General features: G+C 48.2%; 1 protein-coding gene across 5 annotated transcripts in view; it reads left to right on the forward strand.

The window, feature by feature from the left end:
- PKNOX1 (PBX/knotted 1 homeobox 1) overlaps positions 1-14,454 on the forward strand; it is a 394,584-nt gene extending 380,130 nt beyond the window's left edge. For all 5 annotated transcript variants that reach the window (XM_063956915.1, XM_063956916.1, XM_063956914.1 and 2 more), the window contains 2 exons: positions 1,514-1,677; positions 7,714-14,454. In XM_063956915.1, coding sequence (XP_063812985.1) covers positions 1,514-1,677; positions 7,714-7,922 — 373 coding nt within the window. In that variant the 3' untranslated portion in view covers positions 7,923-14,454. The remainder of the gene's footprint in view (positions 1-1,513; positions 1,678-7,713) is intronic.
- The last annotated feature ends 397 nt before the right edge of the window (positions 14,455-14,851 follow it).

The raw sequence follows: 14,851 nt of genomic DNA on the forward strand, positions 1-14,851 counted from the left end.
AACTTTAGCAGAAGGACAAGTCTTCATTAGAGGAAGTGCTTGGAGAATTGGAGGGAGCAGGAGAAGAGTCAGAGGTGTGGAGGGTGGAACCTGATTGGAATGATTTGGTAAAAGGAAAGGTCTCATGTCTGGTTGGGATGCTGCGTTTCTAGGACGAGGATTGTCTTTTTTGTGTGCAGCCTCCCCGGTCTTGCCAATGCTTTAGAAGAACCAGCTAATGTAGATGATAAATGGGCTGGTTAGGAGTATAGTAGCGTCAAGATGTCACATAAAGGTAGAACAAATGAGCACAGACTCCTAGAGGCCACTGGTTAGGTATCACATTTTCATTGTGGAGATGAGGGTCGTGATAGCCCAGAGGACTTTTTTTTCTTCCCTTTTCCCCTGTGTCCTGTGACTTAGGTCAAGGTTCAGCCACAAGGTAGTGCTCAAACATAGCACAAACAGCAGAGAAGGCATAGAGTCCTTGATATGCAGCACAATACAAGGTGGAGGAGACTTGAAATAAATGAGACTGATAAAGTCCTATAATACTAGCCCCCACCTGCATGAGTAAATTTACTAAAGTGTGAGTTTTTTAGAAGTGGAGATGTTGCCCATAGCAAACAATCAGATTCTACTTATCATTCATCTAGCACCTTATAGAAGATAATAGCTATAATCTCATTGGTTGCTATGGGCAACATCTCCACTTCTAAAAAAAACCACACTTTAGTAAATTTACCTCAGAGAGAGCAGCACTAGGTAGGGGAATACTGCTAAGTAGGGTGAGGCAACACTCAGTACCACACAACACAGAGAATAGAGACTGTAATTCCATCCTAGGCCACGCCCCCAGATAGGGTAGATCCAGAAAGTTCACAACCTGGTTGCAGTAAAAGTGTAGAGGCCAGTGAGATGCACCATGTGGTGTGCGGCGCCCAGCAAGGGACCCGGGGGTAATTGAGAGATTAGTCCTGTGAGCCTGTGTGCAGACTCCCGTTGGAGAGGGGGTGGGGGGGTAGAAAGAGGACAGACGCAGGCAAGGTCTCACTGCATACGCCACCTCTGCCGCACCCGCAGCCACCGGGCGGCTAAGTGACTCTAGGCACAGGCACTGGAGGATACACGCTGCGTCAGGCCACCAGTAATACCGCTGGAACGCCCGGCTACTGGTCACTGGTATAAGGGCTACGGCTGCTGCAGTATCCCAGAGAGGGCCTCCGCCGGCGGGACTGTGACCCTGAGGACAGGGGCACTCTCAACAGGTAGCCGGCACGTTCAAAAGGGTGCACGGTGGAGATGGCCAGGCAGGAGCAGTGACCAAGGTGGTAAAAGCCTCCTATATTATGAGCCAGTGTGGAGCTCAAAGAAATGTGACCACCATCTTGGGCCACCAAGCCAAGCTCCCCGTGATATGTAGGGTTATAGCTGAAGCACCCACTGACTTTATAAATGATTATAAATACTTAGTACCTGAAATTATTACATTGTGTGTGTACTTACGTATTTTTACACCTTGTTCCACCTCTAGGTTTATAAATGCCCGACGCAGAATCCTGCAGCCTATGTTGGACTCCAGCACAACTGATACTCCAAAGACAAAGAAGAAGAGTGGGCAGAGCCGCCCTGTGCAGAGGTTCTGGCCAGACTCTATTGCAGGCGGTGCATCGCAGCATGGAGGAGATATTGGTGATGGTAAGATTCCAGTCTCTATGCTCATAGTTGGGATTAGATGTTTTGTCCCCTCTCAACCCGCTGCACTCTCCCTGCTCTCTTTCCAGCCTTCCTCCTCTACCCTTCGTCTGATGGCCTTCACTATCTCTAGCAGCAATCTCCCTGATTACTCATGTCTGTCCTGGCACCACTCCAGTCTTTCCTCTGTCTGCTGGTCATCACTATCTCCAGCAGCAATCTTCCTGATTTCTCATGTCTGTCATGGGCACCACTCCCCAATCTACCCTCTGTCTACTGGCCTTCACTCTCTTCAGCTGCACTCTCCCTGCTCTCTGTTTCCCACCTGTCCTCCCATCTTCTCCCTCTGTTATGAGGTCTTCATTCCTATGCCTCCACTGCTGTAGACCTTTTATTTCTCTGACGTCCTAGTGGATGCTGGGAACTCCGTAAGGACCATGGGGAATAGCGGCTCCGCAGGAGACTGGGCACAAAAGTAAAGCTTTAGGACTACCTGGTGTGCACTGGCTCCTCCCCCTATCACCCTCCTCCAAGCCTCAGTTAGATTTTTGTGCCCGGCCGAGAAGGGTGCACACTAGGGGCTCTCCTGAGCTTCTTAGTGAAAGTTTAGTTTTAGGTTTTTTATTTTCAGTGAGACCTGCTGGCAACAGGCTCACTGCATCGAGGGACTAAGGGGAGAAGAAGCGAACCTGCCTGCTTGCAGCCAGCTTGGGCTTCTTAGGCTACTGGACACCATTAGCTCCAGAGGGACCGAACACAGGCCCAGCCTCGGAGCTCGGTCCCAGAGCCGCGCCGCCGGCCCCCTTACAGAACCAGAAGCAAGAAGAGGTCCGGAAAAATCGGCGGCAGAAGACATCAGTCTTCAACAAGGTAGCGCACAGCACTGCAGCTGTGCGCCATTGTTACTCAGGCACACTTCACACTTCGGTCACTGAGGGTGCAGGGCGCTAGGGGGGGGCGCCCTGAGCAGCAATGTAAACACCTTGGCTGGCATAAATACACCACATATAACCCCCAGGGCTATATGGATGTATTTTAACCCCTGCCAGAACTCACCAAAAAGCGGGAGAAAAGGCCGCCGAGAAGGGGGCGGAGCCTATCTCCTCAGCACACGGGCGCCATTTTCCATCACAGCTCCGCTGGAAGGACGTCTCCCTGACTCTCCCCTGCAGTCCTGCACTACAGAAAAGGGTAAAAAAGAGAGGGGGGCACTAATTTGGCGCAGTTTTAATACTAACAGCAGCTATAAAGGGAAAAGCACGTTTTATAGTGGTATTCCTGTCAATATATAGCGCTCTGGTGTGTGCTGGCATACTCTCCCTCTGTCTCCCCAAAGGGCTAGTGGGGTCCTGTCCTCTATCAGAGCATTCCCTGTGTGTGTGTGCGGTGTGTCGGTACGATTGTGTCGACATGTTTGAGGAGGAAAATGAGATGGAGGCGGAGCAATTGCCTATTATAGAGTTGTCACCCCCTAGGGAGTCGACACCTGAGTGGCTGAGCTTATGGAAGGAATTGCGTGACAGTGTCAGTTCTTTACGAAAGACAGTTGACGACATGAGACAGCCGGCTACTCAGCTTGTGCCTGTCCAGGGGTCTCAAACGCCATCAGGGGCTTTAAAACGCCCGTTACCTCAAATGGCAGACACAGACACGGATACTGACTCCAGTGTCGATGATGAGGAGACAAACGTGACTTCCAGTAGGGCCACACGTTACATGATTGCAGCAATGAAAAATGTATTGCATATCTCTGATAATACAAGTACCACTAAAAAGGGTATTATGTTTGGTGAGAAAAAACTGCCTGTAGTTTTTCCTGTATCCGAGGAATTAAATGAAGTGTGTGATGAGGCGTGGGTTTCCCCCGATAAAAAACTGATAATTCCTAAAAGGTTATTGGCATCATACCCTTTCCCGCCAGAGGATAGGGCACGTTGGGAAACACCCCCTAGGGTGGATAAAGCGCTCACACGCTTGTCTAAAACAGGTAGCACTACCCTCTCCTGATACGGCCGCCCTAAAGGAACCTGCCGATAGAAAGCAGGAGAATATCCTAAAATGTATATACACTCACACGGGTGTTATACTGCGACCAGCAATCGCCTCAGCCTGGATGTGCAGTGCGGGCGTGGCGTGGTCGGATTCCCTGACGGAAAATATTGATACCCTAGATAGGGACAGTATATTACTGACTATAGAGCATTTGAAAGATGCATTTTTATATATGCGTGATGCACAGAGGGATATTTGCCGACTGGCATCAAGAGTTAGCGCGCTGTCCATTTCTGCAAGAAGAGGTTTATGGACGCGGCAGTGGTCAGGTGATGCGGATTCTAAAAGGCACATGGAAGTATTGCCTTATAAGGGGGAGGAGTTATTTGGGGTAGGTCTATCAGACCTGGTAGCCACGGCAACTGCTGGAAAATCCACATTTTTACCCCAGGTAGCTTCTCAACCTAAGAAGACGCCGTATTATCAGGCGCAGTCCTTTCGGCCCCATAAGTGCAAGCGGGCAAAAGGCGCCTCATTTCTGCCCCGTGGCAGAGGGAGAGGAAAAAGGCTGCAGCAAACAGCCAGTTCCCAGGAACAAAAGCCCTCTCCCGCCTCCGCAAAGTCCTCAGCATGACGCTGGGGCTTTACAAGCGGACTCAGGCACGGTGGGGGCCCGTCTCAAGAAATTCGAGACGTCTCCCCCTCGCCGTTTCATAAAGTCTGCTTTACCGACGTCTCCCTCAGACAGGGAGGCAGTATTGCAAGCCATTCACAGGCTGTATTCCCAGCAGGTGATAATCAAGGTACCCCTCCTGCAACAGGGAAAGGGGTACTATTCCACACTATTTGTGGTACCGAAGCCGGACGGCTCGGTGAGACCAATTTTAAATCTAAAATCCTTGAACACTTACATACAAAGGTTCAAATTCAAGATGGAGTCACTCAGAGCAGTGATTGCAAACCTGGAAGAAGGGGACTATATGGTCTCTCTGGACATCAAAGATGCTTACCTACATGTCCCAATTTACCCTTCTCCAAGGGTACCTCAGGTTTGTGGTACAGAACTGTCACTATCAGTTTCAGACGCTGCCGTTTGGATTGTCCACGGCACCCCGGGTCTTTACCAAGGTAATGGCCGAAATGATGATACTCCTTCGAAAGAAGGGAGTGTTAGTTATCCCTTACTTGGACGATCTCCTGATAAGGGCAAGATCCAGAGAACAGTTGGAAGTCGGGGTAGCACTATCTCAGATAGTGCTGCGGCAGCACGGTTGGATTCTCAATATTCCAAAATCGCAGCTGATCCCGACGACACGCCTGCTATTCCTAGGGATGATCCTGGACACAGTCCAGAAAAAGGTGTTTTCTCCCGGAGGAGAAAGCCAGGGAGTTATCCGAACTAGTCAGAAACCTCCTAAAACCAGGCCAAGTGTCAGTGCATCAGTGCACCAGGGTCCTGGGAAAAATGGTGGCTTCCTACGAAGCAATTCCATTCGGCAGATTCCACGCAAGAATTTTCCAGTGGGACCTGCTGGACAAATGGTCCGGATCGCATCTTCAGATGCATCAGCGGATAACCCTGTCACCAAAGACAAGGGTGTCTCTCCTGTGGTGGTTGCAGAGTGCTCATCTTCTAGAGGGCCGCAGATTCGGCATTCAGGACTGGGTCCTGGTGACCACGGATGCCAGCCTGCGAGGCTGGGGAGCAGTCACACAGGGAAGAAATTTCCAGGGCTTGTGGTCAAGCCTGGAGACATCACTTCACATAAATATTTTGGAGCTAAGGGCCATTTACAATGCCCTAAGCCAAGCAAGACCTCTGCTTCAAGGTCAGCCGGTGCTGATCCAGTCGGAAAACATCACGGCGGTCGCCCACGTAAACAGACAGGGCGGCACAAGAAGCAGGAGGGCAATGGCAGAAGCTGCAAGGATTTTTCGCTGGGCGGAAAATCATCTGATAGCATTGTCAGCAGTGTTCATTCCGGGAGTGGACAACTGGGAAGCAGACTTCCTCAGCAGGCACGACCTCCACCCGGGAGAGTGGGGACTTCACCCAGAAGTCTTCCACATGATTGTAAACCATTGGGAAAAACCAAAGGTGGACATGATGGCGTCCCGCCTAAATAAAAAGTTGGACAGGTATTGCGCCAGGTCAAGGGACCCTCAGGCAATAGCTGTGGACGCTCTGGTAACACCGTGGGGGTACCAGTCGGTGTATGTGTTCCCTCCTCTTCCTCTCATACCAAAAGTACTGAGAATTATAAGACGGAGGGGAGTAAGAACTATACTCGTGGCTCCGGATTGGCCAAGAAGGACTTGGTACCCGGAACTTCAAGAGATGCTCACGGCGGACCCGTGGCCTCTACCTCTAAGAAGGGACCTGCTCCAGCAAGGACCCTGTCTATTCCAAGACTTACCGCGGCTGCGTTTGACGGCAGGGCGGTTGACCGCCGGATCCTGAAGGAATAAGGCATTCCGGATGAAGTCATCCCTACCCTGATCAAGCCAGGAAGGATGTACCGCAAAGCATTATCACCGCATTTGGCGAAAATATGTTGCGTGGTGCGAGGCCAGTAAGGCCCCGATGGAGGAATTTCAACTAGGTCGATTCCTGCATTTCCTGTAAACAGGAGTGTCTATGGGCCTAAAATTGGGGTCCATTAAGGTTCAAATTTCGGCCCTGTCAATTTTCTTCCAGAAAGAACTAGCTTCAGTTCCTGAAGTTCAGACGTTTGTAAAAGGGGTACTGCATATACAGCCTCCTTTTGTGCCTCCAGTGGCACCTTGGGATCTCAATGTAGTTTTGGGGTTCCTAAAGTCACATTGGTTTGAACCACTTGAGTCTGTGGAGTTAAAATATCTCACATGGAAAGTGGTCATGTGGTTGGCCCTGGCCTCGGCCAGGCGCGTGTCAGAATTGGCGGGCTTTATCCTGTAAAAGCCCTTATCTGATCTTCCATTCAGACAGGGCGGAATTGAGGACTCGTCCTCATTTTCTCCCTAAGGGGTTTCAGTGTTTCATCTGAACCAACCTATTGTGGTACCTGCGGCTACTAGTGACTTGGAGGACTCCAAGTTGTTGGACGTAGTCAGGGCCTTGAAAATATATGTTTCCAGGACGGCTGGAGTCAGGAAATCTGACTCGCTGTTTATCCTGTATGCACCCAACAAGCTGGGTGCTCCTGCTTCTAAGCAGACTATTGCTCGTTGGATTTGTAGTACAATTCAGCTTGCACATTCTGTGGCAGGCCTGCCACAGCCAAAATCTGTAAAAGCCCATTTTACAAGGAAGGTGGGCTCATCTTGGGCGGCTGCCCGAGGGGTCTCGGCGTTACAACTTTGCCGAGCAGCTACTTGGTCAGGGGCAAACACGTTTGCTAAATTCTACAAATTTGATACCCTGGCTGAGGAGGACCTGTAGTTCTCTCATTCGGTGCTGCAGAGTCATCCGCACTCTCCCGCCCGTTTGGGAGCTTTGGTATAATCCCCATGGTCCTTACGGAGTTCCCAGCATCCACTAGGACGTCAGAGAAAATAAGAATTTACTTACCGATAATTCTATTTCTCGTAGTCCGTAGTGGATGCTGGGCGCCCATCCCAAGTGCGGATTGTCTGCAATACTTGTACATAGTTATTGTTACAAAAATCGGGTTATTATTGTTGTGAGCCATCTTTCCAGAGGCTCCTTCTCTGTTATCATGCTGTTAACTGGGTTCAGATCACAGGTTGTACGGTGTGATTGGTGTGGCTGGTATGAGTCTTACCCGGGATTCATAAATCCTTCCTTATTGTGTACGCTCGTCCGGGCACAGTATCCTAACTGAGGCTTGGAGGAGGGTCATAGGGGGAGGAGCCAGTGCACACCAGGTAGTCCTAAAGCTTTACTTTTGTGCCCAGTCTCCTGCGGAGCCGCTATTCCCCATGGTCCTTACGGAGTTCCCAGCATCCACTACGGACTACGAGAAATAGAATTATCGGTAAGTAAATTCTTATTTTCTTGGTCAGCACTGTCACCTCCTATAACTCTTGGATGTTATTACGTTTCAGGTGCAGTTGTGACACTTTCAGCTCCTGGTGGTCTCGGAGCAGACAGTCTGCAGTCACTGACATCGGATGGAGCCACTTTGGCTGTCCAGCAGGTGATGTTAGGAGGTCAGAGTGATGATGATTCTCTGGACACAGATCAGGAGGACACAGAGACAGGACTCAGTGCAGGGGAATTAAGGGGTCTGGTGCTGAGTGGTGGAGGACTGTAATGGAAAGGACAGAGGCGCACCTTGTCACACACACTTTATATTGTCAGTGCCATACACATGGTGTGACAGTGATGCACAGAACCTTGTGCCACCCCATCAGTTTTAGCTTCACTTGCGACAAAATATTTGCACCTTAAAAAACTGACCGTCGCTTCCAAGGATTTCACTGCCGAATGATCATTTTATCCTGTGCCAAAAGAGCCCGCCATCACCAGGAGATGGAAGCAATGACCAGCAGACTTGATAGCACTGAGATGTCCTGAAGGAAGTGGGATGATTGACTCCCAAGCTTCTCAATGGATGTTCCTGCAGCTGTGAGGCTTCTGTACATGGACAGTGACTTCCTTGTATATGACCATTTCTGGCCGGGAGTCTCCAGAAAGGGTGAAAATGAATGAAATGTTGAATTTACTCCCCAAATAGAACTGTATTTTTGTAGAGTTGTGAAAGAATAAACCTTGAAAAACTCATCTAATATATGTGAATCCTCCCTGGTGATGTGATGGACCTCCCGGTGGAAGGAGCTGTTTCTCTATCATTATAGATCAGCGTGGGCTGGAGCTGTGTTAGGAGTGGACTTGTTACTTCTTCCAGGTCATTGTACCGGGAGAGGCAGTATTGCTGTGAGTTCTACACTAATGACTAATAAGGGGAATAGGCTGATGATGTCATTGCCTTACCAGGTTTGAAGAAAGAATTAAGTCACACCTATGTCAGAGTAAGTAGCAGGAGGTAGGAGGTTAGTGTCACCCAGAAGAAGCACAAGCAGCATAGGCTGCATTCTGTATCACACTCCAGTACTGAGGAAATGTCACAGCTGTACTCTTTTTATACTGATGCTGTACTGCACTTCCATAGCATACTGCCCATGATACATTACCATGGAGTAGTGTGTACCATCAGTGTACTCTCAGTGAATGGAACATTCAGAATTATATTGGATCATTCATCTGAGCTTCTCTAGAAAGATATTTTAAGAACAGTTTATAGGACTATCTAAAAGAGGAAAATGCAATGTGGTCTTTTTATAAATTCTGTTTAAAAGTCCAGAAGAGAAGCTACTGGCAAAGTAGATGTAACAGCAGAAGAAGGCAGCAACATCGGGGGAGCGAGGGTGGGAAAGGAATCCGTGCCCTGACAAATACAATTTATACAAAGACAACACAAGCAGAAATTGAGCTGGTTAAATTCAATTAATGAAGGAATATGTAGTGGACTAGCAGCATTAGGATATGTGTCATGGACTAGAGGGATCGGGTGGAGGCATTAGCATATGTGTCATGGAGTAGCGGATTTGGAGTGGAGGCATTAGCATGTGTCATGGACTAGAGGGATCGGAGTGGAGGCATTAGCATATGTGTCATGTATAGAGGGATCGGGTGGAGGCATTCGGTTATGTGTCATGGACTAGAGGGATCGGATGGAGGCATTAGGATATGTGTCATGGAGTAGCGGGATCGGAGTGGAGACATTAGCATATGTGTCATGGACTAGAGGGATCGGATGGAGGCATTCAGGTATGTGTCATGGGCTAGAGGGATCAGGTGGAGGCATTAAGATATATGTCATGAACTAGCAGGATCGGAAAGGAGGCATTAGCATATATTTCATGGACTAGAGGGATCGGGTGGAGGCATTAGCATATGTGTCATGGACTAGAGGGATCGGGCGGAGGCATTTGGATATGTGTCATGTAGTAGCAGATCGGAGTGGAGACATTAGGATGTGGTCGGTTAGATTAATGGAATGGATTATGTACTCTGAAACTTTACTGCTATATTTTTGTCCATTCTTACAACAGTGTTGGGAAGGTTCATTCATCTAATCTATTGTGAGATATGGACAGTTATAACGGATTGTCCCATCTTATCTGCAGTCTCTTGGGGAATGTCTACTTATATTCTGGTTCACCTCAGGAGATACAGAAGACACTTTCTCCTGCTCTTTTATAGTTGTAGTCCCTATCTTGCTCTATGGTCCCCATATCCTCTTAGGTGGCATAGCTGTAGTAATGTCACAGGTGGCATGGGTTGTTCCATGTATTAAAGATTCTTCTACAGTCTTCCCACTTGGGCTCCCTACCTGGTTGTCCTTTCTGACTGTTTATCCCCCTTTATCTTTACAGATAGGGAACACTTCTACCTTGTTTGTAATATTTTAACATCTCATTCTTTTAGTGTCCCTTGGACATGCTTTCATTTTATCCAATGGACACATTGCTTTTTATTTTGGCGATCAGCCTCCAGTTACTGTTTAAGTACATCTCACATCCTTAGATATGACTCTATCAATTAAGATATCCAAAAACAGAGATGGAAGGTCTGCAGATCTATTATCTGTAGCAATTATACTAGCTATTTGTGTGTTTCCAAACAGAACTATACTCTGGTATCTGTTCAGCTTTCCCCCAGACTCCTCCTCCTATCCATGTTACACTCCATCCCCTTCTCAGCCGCTGGTCGTCTCACACTCCACCCCTTTTTCAGCCGTTGATCATCTCACACTCCACCTCCTTCTCAGATGCTGGTCATCTCACAATCCACCCCCCTTCTTAGCCGCTGGCCATTTCACACTCCAACCCCTTCTCAGCCGCTGGTCATCTCACACTCTACCTCCTTCTCAGCCCCTGGTCATCTCACACTCCATCCTCTTCTCAGCCTTTGGTCATCTCACCCTCCACTTCCTTCTCAGCCCCTGGTCATCTCACACTCCACCTCTTCTCAGCCTTTGGTCATCTCACCCTCCACTTCCTTCTCAGCCCCTGGTCATCTCACACTCCATCCTCTTCTCAGCCTTTGGTCATCTCACCCTCCACTTCCTTCTCAGCACCTGGTCATCTCACACTCCACCCCTTCTCAGCACCTGGTCATCTCACACTCCACCCCTTCTCAGCCCCTGGTCATCTCACACGCCACCCCTTCTCAGCCCCTGGTCATCTCACACGCCACCCCTTCTCAGCCCCTGGTCACCACATACTTAACCCCTTCTCAGCCCCTGGTCATCTCACACTCCAACCCCTTCTCAGCCCATGGTCATCTCACACTCACCCTCTACTCAGCTCCTGGTCTGCTCATACTTCACCCCCTTCTCAGCCCCTAGTAATCTCACACTTCACCCCTTCTCAGCTCCTAGTCATCTCACACTTCACCCCTTCTCAGCCCCTAGTCATCTCACACTTCACCCCTTCTCAGCCCCTAGTCATCTCACACTTCACCCCTTCTCAGCCCCTAGTCATCTCACACTTCACCCCTTCTCAGCCCCTAGTCATCTCACACTTCACCCCTTCTCAGCCCCTAGTCATCTCACACTTCACCCCTTCTCAGCCCCTAGTCATCTCACACTCACCCTCTTCTCAGCTCCTGGTCAACTCACACTGCATCCCTTCTCAGCCCCTAGTCATCTCACACTTCACCCCTTCCCAGCCCCTAGTCATCTCACACTTCACCCCTTCTCAGCCGCTAGTCATCTCATACTTCACCCCTTCTCAGCCCCTAGTCATCTCATACTTCACCCCTTCTCAGCCCCTAGTCATCTCACATTGCACCCCTTCTCAGCCCCTGGTCACCACATACTTCACCCCTTCTCAGCCCCTGGTCATCTCACACTCCACCCCCTTCTCAGCCCCATGTCATCTCACACTCCACCCCCTTCTTAGCCCCTGGTCATCTCACACTCACCCTTTTCTCAGCTCCTGGTCATCTCACACTCACCCTCTTCTCAACTCCTGGTCATCTCACACTCCACCCCCTTCTCAGCCCCTAGTCATCTCACACTTCACCGCTTCTCAGCCCCTAGTCATCTCACACTTCACCGCTTCTCAGCCCCATGTCAGCTCACACTTCACCCCTTCTCAGCCGCTTGTCATCTAACACTTCAGCCCTTCTCAGCCCCTAGTAATCTCACACTCCACCCTCTTCTCAGCCTCTAGTCATCTCACACTCCACGCTCTTCTCAGACCCTGGTCATCTCATACGTCACCCTCTTCTCAGCCACTGGTCATCTCACACTCCACCCCAGTGCTCATTCATCTCACTTTACCCCTCCAGCCACTACATTTCCCCAATTCCCTGTTTATGTCACAGTTATTAAGAGGACTAAAATAATGGAGGATAAGCTAATAGTAGTCGAGTACTAATTCACAATCACACAGTTCAGACAGTTTGTGGCAAGTGAGTTCACGGCAGCAAAGAACAAGCCAGCTCAGCTTTTTCCATGCGGGACAGATGCATGTCTGCAGCCCTCTCCCAGTCACTTTGCTGATAAAGTCTACTCAATCGGACTGGTTTCCTAACCTAGCCATCATCTAAGTGCCATGGCTCCAAGCCTGTTAATGTAAGCCACCTTGCTTCTTGAACTAGCTTTGTGCCCATTGGTATAGAAGACATTGTTGAAATTGCCTGAAAGATTGCATCGCTCCGCCTGTGACCTGGACCCTTCCTCAGCCGAGCTTCCAATAGGACGTATTGCCATAATTTACCCAGTATCTGGCAGAAAGGTGCATTGTTCACTGCAGAAAGGAATTTTTAATGAACCACTAATTTAGATCCTGACTCCATGACTAGCTACAGATGGTATCACACCTTCCTCTTCTAGGAAAGGTGATTGAGAAAATGGTTACAAGTCGACTGAAAGCCCGCCTGTCATCCCATTAACTCTATGATCCATTCCAGTCAGGATACAGAAGACATGACACTAAAACAATCCTGGTATGTACTTAATGATCTGATGGCAAGAGACCGAGGTGACTGTTCAATCTTAATTCTTCTGGATCTCTCTGCAGCATTTGATACCATGGACCATGGGATTCTGATTGAGCATCTGGAAAATGTCTGTGGACAAGGTAGCATAGTCCTTAGCTGGTTCAAATCATTTGTCACTAGCAGGTCACAGTTTCTTCTGGAGTATACTCTTCATCACCAGTGCCACTGTCTCTTGGGGTCCCCGCAAGACTTTATACTATCTCCCATGCTTTTTGCAATATACATGCTGCCTCTGGGTGAAATAATCAGGCGCCATGGCCTGGTCTACCACTGCTATGCAGATGATACACAACTGTACCTGTCCTTTGCTCTAGTTATTGCTAACCCAATAAAGACCCTAAATGTCTGTCCAGCTGAGTTCCGATAGTGGATGAGTGCCAGTTGGCTGTGACTGAATCTGATAAAGCAGAGGTCTGTATTGCAGTAGGACTGGTTGATTGGGGGTTCAGAGTTGCAATGTACTGAACATGTGCGGAATCTTGGTATTGTCCTGGATGATTGCCTCACACGTAAACATCTGGTATCAACCACAATCAAATACTCATTCTCCCATCTAAGGAACATAGCTAAAATCCAGCACTTAATTCCCTCAGAAGATCTGCCTAAAGTCATACATGCATTTGTATCATCACGCCTAGACTACTGCAATGCCCTCTACCTGTGTCTCCCAGTAAAAGAATAGCATCGCTTGAATACAGTACAATATTCAGCTGCCAGGATGTTAACCTACCAAGCAAATACCAGCCACATAGCACCCATTCTCTACTCCCTCCACTGGCTGCCTGTAAGATGGTGAATAGATTTCATAATTGGCTTACCCACTTTCACAGCCCTACATGACCAGGACTCAAGGTACCTGAGGCAGCTTCTGATTCCACACTTGCCCTCTCGCTTACAGGGATCTGGAACTGAAAGACAGTTAGTAACCAGGATCTCCCTTCATTTGGATATAGAGCTTTCAGCTTTCTGGCTCAAACGCTCTGGACCTTCCTTGCACAGTATGCGAGACACCGACATAAACAGATTCAGGCCCCGCATGCTCTCTTATGCATTTCTCCAGGTCCCTTTTCTTTTCTCAGAAAGGCAAAAACAACCCAGATGGTTAGCTCTCTTTTCTGTAGACCTGTGGTTTCCAAACTGTGCCGTGGAACCTTGGGGCGCCTCGGGACACTTGTAGTGGTGCCTCAAGTTGGTGGTACAGGATTAATTCACATTATTTATGGTCAATGTAATAGGCAAACCCAGTGCTGGTGGCTGCCAGTCATAGTATATAAGGAGAAACAGAAGTGAATCGCGTTCCTCACCACATAACTGACCCTAAGGATGACATATAGACACAATTTACTTCATTTCATATTGTATGTAAATATCTCAATTAGAAACTTTTGGCCTAGGAGTACCGTGAAAAAGATTCTGATACTCTACTGTGCTATGATTCAAAAAGGTTTGTGAACTGCTGCTGTAGACTATTAATCCTTACGTTTATTTTGTATCTTTTCTAAAATGCAAATGTGAAAACTTTGAGTCCAATTTAGAGAAAAGTTCTATATAATTCACATTATTATTATTATTATTATTATTATTATTATTATTAAGTGTTCATTGCAGCATTGTAAGATGGGACTCTGACCAGCAAACATAAATGTCACACTGTTGTGGTTGTTCATCAGTCCATTATGAATAAGGAGACACGTGACGGATGTAATGTAAGTTAGCCATTGATTGTACGGAGTCTCTCCTCTGATTGTCAGTAATAAACCTACTTCTCCTGACAGGGCTTCTTTTCTGGTGTCTGATGCTGCCCCCCTTCCCCTCCCCCGATGGCATTCTACGCCCGGGATCCCGCCACTGGTGATGTGTGACACACCCATTGGTTGTACTCATTGGTCAGTAATAACCCTACTTCTCCTGACAGGCCTTCTTTTCTGGTGTCTGATGCTGCATCTGTTTCCAGACATTTGGACAATTGATGAGATCGATGAAACCCAATGTATTTTAGAGCAGATATATTTTATCCTGAAACTAAAGGATTCTCCAGCCATGAGAAAGTCAGTCATAGTTGGATTCCATAATATCTCTTCATCAATAGTACATTAAAGGATTTCCCACCTATAAAGATCGTATCGACAAATGCATTGAACCTGCAATTCCTAGACTGTTCAGTCTGCC

This window comes from Pseudophryne corroboree, chromosome 2, assembly GCF_028390025.1.
Source record: "Pseudophryne corroboree isolate aPseCor3 chromosome 2, aPseCor3.hap2, whole genome shotgun sequence".
In the NCBI taxonomy this organism is placed as follows: Eukaryota; Metazoa; Chordata; class Amphibia; order Anura; family Myobatrachidae; genus Pseudophryne; species Pseudophryne corroboree.